Source organism: Drosophila virilis, chromosome 5 (genome assembly GCF_030788295.1).
Source record: "Drosophila virilis strain 15010-1051.87 chromosome 5, Dvir_AGI_RSII-ME, whole genome shotgun sequence".
Classification (NCBI taxonomy): Eukaryota; Metazoa; Arthropoda; class Insecta; order Diptera; family Drosophilidae; genus Drosophila; species Drosophila virilis.
The window spans coordinates 11,947,929-11,959,533 of record NC_091547.1 but is presented as its reverse complement, the minus strand read 5'-3'; the positions used below and the strand labels follow the sequence as shown (position 1 = coordinate 11,959,533).

The 11,605-nt window shown below is 39.9% G+C and overlaps 2 protein-coding genes across 2 annotated transcripts in view; both read left to right on the top strand.

Moving 5' to 3' along the window:
• The first annotated feature begins 771 nt into the window (after positions 1–771).
• Positions 772–10,410, top strand: Lapsyn (Leucine-rich repeat activity-regulated protein at synapses). Its single transcript, XM_002050268.4, has 7 exons — positions 772–1,094; positions 6,137–6,323; positions 7,013–7,156; positions 7,233–7,443; positions 7,923–8,108; positions 8,196–8,351; positions 8,416–10,410. Exons 2-7 carry the CDS (start codon positions 6,138–6,140, stop codon positions 8,571–8,573), a joined length of 1,041 nt encoding a protein of 346 aa, XP_002050304.1. The 5' UTR covers positions 772–1,094; position 6,137; the 3' UTR covers positions 8,574–10,410.
• Positions 10,164–11,605, top strand: part of LOC6625389 (uncharacterized) — a 25,093-nt gene continuing 23,651 nt past the window's right edge. The window contains exon 1 of the mRNA XM_002050270.4: positions 10,164–10,416. Coding sequence (XP_002050306.2) covers positions 10,410–10,416 — 7 coding nt within the window. The 5' untranslated portion in view covers positions 10,164–10,409. The remainder of the gene's footprint in view (positions 10,417–11,605) is intronic.

Genomic DNA, 11,605 nt, shown 5'->3' with positions numbered 1-11,605 from the left:
TCTTTTTAATGAAACCCTAAAAATCAGGCCATTGTCAAAGAAACTCTTCTGATAGCAGAAAAGACTTTCATAATTGACTTTTGTTTGACAACTGTCAGTTAAAAAATTGTTTTGTATTTTTTTTAAGGTCTTAATGAAATAGCACATTGTTGATAAGAAATTTGATTGCATAAGCTGACGTTCCAGTCTTATCACAGCAGACGTCTGTTCGTGTCTCTTCTCTAGAACTGTAATTTGTGGCAGTTTTAGAGTCGGAAGCGCGCGAGACGTGAAAGATTGATTAAATCGAAAATGCTGTTGGGTGACATCGTCATCGATCCGATCAATTTGTTAGCTATCAACTGCTAATTGAAGCTGAAATTGAGCTGCACACAAATACTAAATAAAGCTGTCGAAATCACAAACAGAGCAAATTCAATTCAGGCCCAGGCACAGTGGGCTGCATGCACTTTTACATGGGCAATATCTATATCAATTCCAATTGTTATCAGCAGCAGCGAGTGCAGCAAACAGAGAGACTGAGAGAGAGATCGAGTCTTACGCTCTTGAAATTTCCATATTTTCATATTTCACTCAAGAAATTTTCAACGCTTGCAGTCCACCTATTGCCGCCCTTTCTCCTCTACCTCCCACCCACCCCCCTATCCCACAAATGGGCTGCATTGTCGCCGCGTTCGCGTCGGTGCTTTATCAACTTTTTCAGAGTTTCGGTTTTTCGGAACCGAAAGGCAAACCGAGCAAACGAGCGATCTGCGCTGTCTCGACGATCGCTTCAATTCCCAGTCTGCGGTTGAATTGAACGGGTCGGTTCCGGTGGTCGTTGCGATCGGTTCCGTCGGTGGGCAAAATAAAGCACACAAAAAAAAATAGAAGCAACAAAAATTCGTGTTAATTGAAATACAACTGAAATTTCTGTGTAACGAAAATATATATTTTTTGTGCAGTGTCTCAATTCGATCACACAAAATGGAAATTATCAAGCATATCGAATTGATATCTAAATAATAAAAATGTGCTCTGCCGGACAATGTGTTGAACCTAAGGATAACGAACTTTATATGGAAATATCTAACATATACTGGATTACCTAAGAGGTAAGACGCAAACGCTTAATTTGAGGCCTTATCAGGGTTACTTGGGTTATCGCCAGTAAAATACAAATATTATATTAAAACAGAATATTAACTATGAAATATACAGAAGAATTGACTTGAAGTTTCTAGTCAGCTATATGCGCTTTGACCTCAAGCACTCTCCACAGCATAATGAGATAAAACAGTTAAATTGATTTCAATTGAGCGAAGAGGCGGAGAATTCTGCGCGTACTGCAGGGAATTCAAAGTAGAGTCGGGTGGTTTTAAGAGTACCCAAAACGTTTTATGTCAAATGCGAGTAATATTCATTTCTATATGTGGAGAAATATTGGGCAAAGCAAGACAAAGCCGAGAAAGATAAGATTTGATTTGATTTCATAGACTTAAAGAAAAGCTATACGAAATATAAAAAGCACTTTGTTACCGTGAGATTTCTTTTAATAATCGTTTCTAACAACAACTGGCTGTGTTTTTAATCACACTTGAGTTCACTTTTATTAACTGTTGTTAAACAGTATAGGACACACCTGGTACGTGTTGCATAGAGCGAGCGTATTGCGTTCTACAAGGAGCCATAAATATAAAGCAATTTGTAGGGCAATAATCGAAACAACTGGCCGATAAGATCCAATCTATAAGGTTATTGGGAAATTAAGACTATAAGAAAGTATTATTGTTTGCCTTTCTTAGTTCTCTCCATAAATGACTGGCCCTAAAAGTTCTTTCTTTCTTATCTGAAATTCTTTATCTCTCTTTACTCTTACTTCTGTGAGTAATTTAAAAAATTAGTTGGCAAAGATATTTCATCTGGCTTGCCATGGTTCTACTTCTTTTGCACTACATTTTTAGCATCCATAACAATGGTCCTACATAAATCCATATCCTACAGATTTGTGTAGTTTCTTCAACTTCTCTTAATGGAGGGTTCTAATTATCGTTCTTTATTGAAGATGTGTGTAAACATTTAAAATTTCCTGGGAATAACATATTTGTACTATTTTAATTCCCGAGAAAGCCAGATCCGATTAGTTCTAGGAATTTCATTAATTAATTGCTGCGTTTTTGCTGACTTCTGCCGACTTAACTTTTCGGAAACTTCTTTAATCTTTACACATCCTATATGTATATATCATTTTTTGTAAGTTCTTCAATTGGCCCCAATGCGAATGCCAATGGTCAGTTTTTCTGCTGAAGCAGCGCATTTTTTTCGTACCGTCTCTGGGGCAGAATGTTTTCTTGATTGTGTTTAATTGAAATAAATGGGCAACGTTTTTATTACATTTGTTGTTGTTGCTTTCAATTAATTTCGTATTGCCTTAACTTCGACTTTGTCGTTGTTTTCGTCATCGATGTTTCCCGTTTTTTTTACGAAGCAAATGGCTCCAAAGGCAGCCCACTCAACATAAAAAACAGAAATGTTTCATTACGCTGATAAAACCAACATGTTATATGTGTACACTGTGCACTTGAGTCCTCCGATTAGATTCAGTTACGTTAAAGTGTTTCGGCGGTTAAAAAAACAAATAATATCTGAGGCAGCCAGAGGCGTAAGAGGCCCCTATGCGCATATGTGCCCCTCTTTTATTGTTTCAACACATAAAGTCTAAACAAATAAATCTTTATCATACGAGTCTGCGTAAAGAAAAATGAGAATAAATCTTCCGAGCGGAGGCCCCCAAACTGCACACCTGTTAAGGGGGGCTACACACACACACACACACACGCACACACACATACACATATGGAACGGCGCACAACGCCCACAAAGTGTGACAAGGGGTATCAGAAGAGCACATAAATCCATTCACAAATGTTTAGAATGTTATTAAAATATTTGAAACTAATTTAAAGTTTCCTTCTTCTTGTTTTATAAGCTTTAGAATTTGTGTTTTTTTTTTATATGTATATATATATTTTAGTATAGTTCTGATTTTTACTGATCCCATAATCGCTTGCTTAACATCTGCTTGGGTTATGCGAAGATAAATAATATTCCATACATATTTATCATTAGCCAGGCCGTAATCCATTGGCTGACGAATCTTCTACACCCCCTTGTTATAAAATTCCCGTATTTTTGTCGAGTTTCGTTTTTTTTTACTTTGGGCCTCCTGATTGAGCCCCATAAATATAGATAAATATTGTACAAATGCGGCCAAAGTGGAATGCATAAATTCGAATTTTGATTTCAATTTAAGCATTTCCATTTCCATTTTCATTTCTATGCCATGCCCCACCTCAGAGCATAAGGCGCGAATGTATGTGCCCCATTTGGAGGTCTGTGTCTGATCTGTTTTTATGGCTATAGAAAATGTTCGTTTGTAGCCGTATCGCTTGTCGAGCATTAGCCCTTTTTATTGCCAATTTTATTGAATTTAAGCCCAACAAATGTCGGCCATACCGCATCAACACACAACCACCCCCACCCCGACCACAACCCGATACTAATAAAAAAAATTAAATAAATAAAATGGTTTTTAAGCTGAATTGAATACAACAATTTTCAACGTTTGTGTGCGCCATAAGTCTGCAGTTGGCCCTCTTCTCTTTCCGCTGCTCAAAATTTTTAAATTAAATTTGAATTTTTGTTCAAAAAACCAACTTGCATATGGAATATACGGGTAGTATTTATAGCCAGAACTCATTGTTGCGGTCGCATCTCTGTGTGTAAATCTGTTGAAATCACTTAAATTTTTTTTATATATATTTTTTTTGCCGATTCGGCAGGCATCTCTAATGACAGAGGTACAGGCACAGTGCACAGTGCGCGACAGCAGTACGCCTACCGAAAAGTTGTATAATTATTCAGTTCGTATTTATGTCCTTTCTTTCGTGACACATATTATTCTATATACATAACTATAATAATTATTTACTACACTATTTTTACCGAATTTGATCTTTCGCTTCCGTCCATTTAAATTAGCATGGGTATCCCGATGGGGCCTTTTAATAAGTTGCTTAAGTCAAGAGAGGCATACTTTTTGCCAGCACTGTGCACGCATCTTTTCCAACTCTTTGTCAATTGGAGCAGATAGATTTCTGGACAAAGTCCAAATATCTGATTTTCTTTTACCAAGTAAAGCGAATCACCCATTGCGTTACTTGGCCAATACTAGGAAAGCGTGTGATACATTTATTTCGACATAAATTATTGATTGGTTTTACCGCCTTGGTGGACTTATCGGTATATGACGGCATTAAAGCCATCCATTATAGCTGCGACTCGAATTGGCTTTGGCATATGTTTTATTGTGCTCAAATACGATTTCCGAGTGCCCCGAGCCATCAATCATTCGGCCACGTTAAGTTCTGGGCAAATAGGCCAAGTGGGTAGCTTTTCTTATGATATTCCTTGATGCCTTAAATCAAATGTAAAGTGCTGGACTAGAAGATACCCCATACAATGGCTTACAATTCTTCTACTAAAATGCCCTTTTAACAACAATTAACAGTTGTTATTTATTTATTTTGCTGTAAACTGAACTTGAGGAAAAAAAAACGCATTGCAATTATCTTGAATGTCACAGAAATATGCGAACGCCTTCGGGGGCTGTATTGTAACCTGATATTATTTAATGAAATTGTATATGTTTAGGAAAAGGTACGTTTATGATTCGGACAACAAATTAGTCATAAACAAAGGTTTGTGCAATCACGCAACTGTTTTCCACAAGCTCGTAATTGGCACGTGCATTGTCCAGATGAAATGCAACAAATGAAACAGCTTGGCGCAAGTCGAGGAAGTGGAAGGCGGAGAAGAAGAACAGAGGGGGCAACATGACTTTGCCGACTGCACTTGGGGAATGGGGCGTGACAGCCGCATAAACAATTGGCAAACGTGCAAAATATGTGCTCGGATATATAATATCTTTGGAAAACCATTTCTGGCAAACGGCATCAGATTATCCTGAGCTACATTAAGATCTTCCATGTGTAGACCCAAGCATTTTTGTTGTTTGTGGCTTTTGGCAATCAATCAATTTACATTCATTCAATATATCTTGTTTTCTTTTGATTTTGGCAGCACTTGTTGTTGGTGTTTTGACACGTTCCATAAAAGATATTTTGGTATTACGATTCCTCCATGATTTATTGTGCGCAGCTCGCCTTCTGTTTGATGTTGTATCAAGGGAGATATATAATAAATTTGGGAAGGCACAGCGATAAGATAATAGACAAAGAAGCCCCCAAAGACTAAAGCTATTTAACTTAGACTCATTTTAAGTTCGAGTGGCAGCGAGTGAGTCAGTTCTCGCGTTATATTTAGCAGGTGGTTTCTATTGACGTGTACAGCTTGAAGAAGAGCACAAATATTGCACATTGTGAATTATTTCCGGCACGACTTGCCACGACTCATCCCACCCAGTTGTTAATCAGCATTTTTATGCCCTGAATAATTTTGATATTTGTGTTTTCTTCGAGATGTTAGAATTGAAAAAAAAAAAAAAACAAAAACAGACCCCTTTTAACCGGCTGCAGCCAGTCAAAATTGCTTGACTCTTTCGATTTGCTTTTCTCTATATAACTACAGTTTGATGTGCGCACAATGGGGCTGCCAACCCCTTGACACTGAGTGAAAGCCAAACAACAACAGGTCGTATACGTAATATGCGCTAAACACAAAGCAAACATCACTCATACGCCGCATTGACCCGCGTTGCGTGCCCTGCTCAAACAATGTTTTGTGGCTTTACATAGTTCACAACTAATTCAATTTATTGCCACGCCCACAGCGAACATACTAAACGCCCACCGAGGCGGCGCAGTTCCACTTGATTGAACGCATCGAGCATGGAGGCTGATCCTCAATGGCGCGGCATTGATCTTGTAATTTGTTAATTCGAAAATAATTGTTTTTGGGTCAGGTGCGGCAGTGTGCACATTTAAATTTCGTTTTATTTATTATTTTGATAGACAGCCAGGGAAATAAACAGCACAATGGGCATAGAGCAGCAAAGATTTAATAGGCGCCATTGATGCCTCAATGTTGGTGGTCAATATTTGTTTTCCCATCTAATCTATATTCAATCTATTTACAGCATGGAGCTGCGTTGCCTGCTGCTGAACATTGTCTTCATATCCGTTGTGAATGCGATGCTGGCCTTTGGCTTTGCGCCCCAAGATGAGCGCAGGTGTTCGTACGGGCGCATCGAGAAGCTCATGCGCATACGCTGCTACAACATGGACCTCAAGGAGGTGCCCCAAAACCTAAAGACGTCCGTCGAGGTGAGTAGCTGACACCAATTGGCCGATGGCAGCAGCCATCCGACCTGTCATAAGAGGTCAATTTGAGCCAATAAAAATCGCATGACCCCAAACTTAATTCGTGTCTCGTGTATCCCCAGTCACAGTTACAGACCCCAGTCACACACACACGCACACACACACACACACACACACACAGACAGTAGCCAGCCTCAATTGAGCTTAATTAAAGCATAAAGAAGTTCACTCGTAGCATGGCATAAATATGCCGGAATATATGCGACATGAATATGCAGATATGTATTTGCATGAGAGCAACCCCCAAACCCAGTTAAGAAACATATATTCTAGTGTATCTAGAAGCCGTGCAAACATAATTGACTAAATTTTAAATAAATTAAGTGAGCAATAATTTCTTTGTTGATTGATTATTATAATCAAGTTTATTCTTCTCAAGAAAATTTCTTATTATAATTAAAAGTTTTCTGCTTTGTATGCAGATATTTACTTAGTGAAGAGTCTGGCAGGTTTTATATCTTCGGGTAAATCGCAAATTTAATATATATACCAAATTTGCCCCGTGTCTGTGCTTACACTCTCCAGATATAATGTATCTTTAGTTGTAGCTGTAAGCAATTGCTATATCTTGCATGACTTGGCAATTTCTTTTGACAATTAAAAAGCGAGAATTAAAGTCATAATTTGTACAGGTACTGGACTTATCGTACAATCGCATTAGGAAGCTGAGAAGTGGCTCGTTCCAGAGGTATACCGATATTAAGTTTTTAATGCTCTATGAGAACATGATCTTATCGGTGGAGCCGGGCACATTTGCACCGCTCACCGCGCTGCAGGTAAGCAACAAATATCTAATTAATGTCGGCAATTACGATTTGCGACTGACTAACTAAACCATTGATCGATGCACAGGAAGTCGATCTATCGAATAATGGGCTCACTACGATTCCCATGGAGCTGTTCTCTCTGCCCAGGCTGCGCAATCTCTACATAGACAGCAATGATCTGAGAGAGCTGCATCAAGAGCTCGAAACGCTGGAGAAGCCCATTCGTGCGCCTCTGGAATACCTGAATGTGGCCAATTGTGAGCTGCATGATATTCCCGATCTGGGAGTGTTGCCAAGTAAGTCTCTCATTCAATGTTCGTGTCAAAGCTCACGTTAGTTTACAAGCAGCTAAGACGATGTGGTAGCGCTGTTGCGTTGAGCTGGCAACTCTTTGCCGAGTAGTTGAAGGGATTATTTCTTTGTGTGGAATAATTGCACAGGGATGCCAGATATTCACATGTTGCAAAGCTACCTGATAAATTTTGATAGACAATCTGTATATTATTTATGAGTAAGCTATCTTAAATCTTTGTAGATAGCTGTGTGTAGTAAGTGCTGCCACATGTTAAGACTTTTGTCAGGTGGCAACGCTAACGTATAGCTTCATGATGAATTTGAATACGTAACTGGCTGACAGATAACCAAAACATCAATCATTTGATTAAAATTAAATGTACCCCAGGCGATTGTCAGTTTTAACAGGAACAAGAAGAGATAGTATAGAGATATCTTGTGATATAGCTGAAATATACAAGAGATTTATCTTTCTTTGCAGATCTTTGGCAGCTGAACGCCTCGGCGAATCCGTTGAGCGACTTCAACATTGACAAACTGGCAAATTTGTGCCATCTGAAAGTCATCGATCTGACACGAACTCAAATCAACGCCTGCGTCTGTCAGCAGGTGACCAATCACCTCATGACGATGGGCGCCAATCCGAAATTCGTACCCGTTTGCATGGGTAAGCAGAAGATGCAGTTACAGCAGCTGCGACTGCTGCTAATTTTGGCATTTGACCAAGTTTCCAATTTCGATTTCCATTCCGCAGAGGCGCTAGACAGCGACTCGTGTCCACTGCCCTACAATCGCACCGTGGACTCGCCGACATTCCGCAGTTGTGTGGACAGCGCGGAGCTGGCCGAGACGCGCAGCCTCTGGCTCTTCGCCGCCGGCTGTTTTGGCGGCGTTATTTTGGTGCTGCTGGGTAAGTCAAACAAATAAAAACCAATTTCGTGCAACATGATGTGGCATGTTTTTTACCTTTACAGTGTTCTGCTACTGCATACACAGATGGCGTAAAAAGCGCGCCAACCGACGCCTCAGCCAATCGATACAGAATCGCAAACGCTTTGTGATATCGCCGCGAAACACAATCAACAATCGGCTGGAGGACGAGCCCCTGCACTGTGATACTGCCTCAGCATGACCATAGCCATAAACACAATTAAATTATATATTAGATGTATAGCGCCTAGTTCTAAGACTAGTTATTTATTAGCCTAGCTCCTAGCTCTAGTATGTACGCTTAGAAAATCTACAGACTATCTATCGAATTGCCATATACCAACTACGAGTACCAAAAACTTTAGCTCAAGCTTCGATTTGTTCGTTTCGTCGACTTAAGAATTCTTCTACTTACACAGACTTTGTGTTCATGTATGTGTATGTATCTATATGATATTACACGCAACCTGAGCCAACCCTCCAAGCAACATATCTCTGACTTATTGTTGTTTTTTTCTTTATATTGATAACATTTTTAAACAACATGTCCTTTTGACATGGGAAATTAAATCCTAATTTTGTTGGCTATTATGAATTTAATTTAATAGCTAACTTGCTAACTTCATTTAATAATGATTAAAAAGTATTAAGTGCAGAAATTTTATTGCATACTCTAGCGCCTAAAATGGACACTTTATCACTTTCTGTTGCATACTTTTGTGCGCAGAAATTAAGGTTAGTTAGTTCGCTAATTCCTTGAGCATTTTTGCCTTATTATCAGCGTATCCTAGCTTGTATGCCAATATGTTATGTCCAGTCGAGTCCTTAAACGTTTGGCAGAGTTATGCTCTCAGTTTTAGATATATAGCTACATATATCTGTGCAGATTTTCAATAGCGTTATAATCGCAAGGATCAGCTTAAACGGCATTTAAAGGACATTTTGGCTCTAAGTTTATCCTGCTTAAAGTTTGCCAAGGGACCTTTGAAATACAGATAAAAGGGTCATAAAGAGTTCAAACATTTATGCTACCTGCTTGACAACGGTGTAAGCCTAAGCTGTAATATTTTCTGCTATCTTATGCTGGGTTTGGGTAGTTATGGAGAGTAGCTCAGATGTAAACAAGAACGAACATGTCTGCAAGTGGGCAGGTCAGAAGATCAGTGCGAAAATACTTTATTATTATTTACAATTGCATTGATAGCGGCAGTTGTTTTGTTAGGCTTATTGTTTTGATAAGCTTATCAATTAATAAAACTGTAAATTGCATACACCTTTTACAGGTATACCTCCGAAGGCCTTTACTAATGCAACAAGTGCAAGTTTGAATGCGTTGGCAGCCTGTGGGCTTTGCGCTCTTAAAAAGGTGCCGCTCTTAATAACTAAAGAGAGATTGTAAAAAGAGCGAGCACGAATTGAAATTTACTGTTTGTCTTTGTATATATTCGCACCTTTAACGCGCGGTCTCTCGCTTTCATTCTCTCTGTCTCTCTCTTTGGCACCGGTATGCACAGATTGCCGGCGAATAAGGTTGAAGCAGAAGAAATGAAATTCAAGCGAGCATATGTATAATGCAAAATTTACTTTCGGCGCCTTCCTCGTCGACTTCTCAATGCCCTCGTCTCCCGTAACAGTTTTGTGGTTGCTGCCTGACGGCGGCGACAACTTACCGACTGCGACTGCGACTGTGCCCCCACACATATTGCCCGCGGTATCGACGTTGGCGTTGCCGTTGCCGTTGCTGTTGTCTGCGTCGTCGTTGTCCACAGTTTTCGCTTGCTCACAACATTCAGTTTCTCGTCGTCGCTCGTGGTAGGCAGAACAGCCAAGCGCAGAACCCTCCGTCAGGCAACTTAGAATATCGACTCGCTCTCGTCACTCTGTGTGAAAGCTCAACGGACACGCCCCACCCACCGCCACCACCAAGACCAATTTCATCCCCCGGAAAGCAATAAGACGCGAAGGACTCGCTCCGCGTGTTTTTGCAGTGTTTACAGTAGTTAACTAACAAAAAGAAAAAAAAAAAAACAAAAACAAAATGAGCAGTAAGTTTTTCCAGCAACAACAGCAGTTGCCGCCAAAGAAGCGGCAAAAGAAGTGACCACAGATAAAAAAATATAAAAAAAAATATAAATGAAAATCTGTGCGTGTGTGTGTGTGTGTGTTATGCATGGCTACTGCCTATCATATCCAAGTTGAGAGAGTCGCTGGGCCTTCCCTTTGCGATTGCGACTGCGAATGCGACTGCGACTGCGAGTGCAGCAGCTCTTCTCTGTTTCTTTTTATCGCAATTAATAAAAGCCGCAAATAAATTGCATTCTCATATTTCATAGCGCCGCATTTATGCAAAAATACCTATAGATTTTATATATTTCATATGTACCTGTTATACTGAGATTGTCAAATACATGTGTTTTGAGGCCAGCAATATGCGGCGACGACCTTTACTGACCTTCAATAGCATTTGCCTAGCCGCTGCCGCTAGCCAAGCCTGTGCGTGTTTGCATGAGAATGTAAACGTATGCGTGTGTGTGTGTGTGCATGCATGCAGAGCATTTAGATTTCTTTTGATTTCGAAAAAAAAAAATGTGCATTAGAAGAAGACAAAACGTGTAGAAAAACACAGGCACACAAATACGTCAGTTGTTTATTTATGAAAAGTATGCGCGAAATTGCCTTAGGCAAATGTTGACGCACTGATAACGTGCACACTGGTTACGTGAGCTTTGGCGCCGTCAGAGAGCCAAGCTTTAACAGCCTAAGAGAGCGAGAGAGTGAGAGAGTGATTGAGAGCGTAGGCACAGCTATGCTGATATGCGCCGGAATTGCATTGCCTGAGAGCGTAAGCACAGTTTTTGTTGTATCGCAATGCTAGGCAAAGGTTAGCATAGAGAGTGGGCAAATTATTGAAGAGAGCGCGTGGTGAAGGTCAGTGCCAGCCTTGTTGTCACTTGTCAGTTGTCGTCAGCCCATTGATTGCTGCAAGTCGTGACCTAATTATAACTGTTAAAACTAGAAACTAGCGCCAGGCAGCACTCGCATATTCAGCTTATCAGCCTGATAGGAATTTCCGCATCTTAATGATTGAATGCCCCTATGCCCATTCCCATTCCCTAGCTCATTAAAGCTGCATTTTTCCACGCGTCATGTTTGCAATGCATGAATCAAATGAATATAATCATATTCTAAATGTACGCAAAGAGCGTGCATAAGTTATAGATATAGATCGGCTAT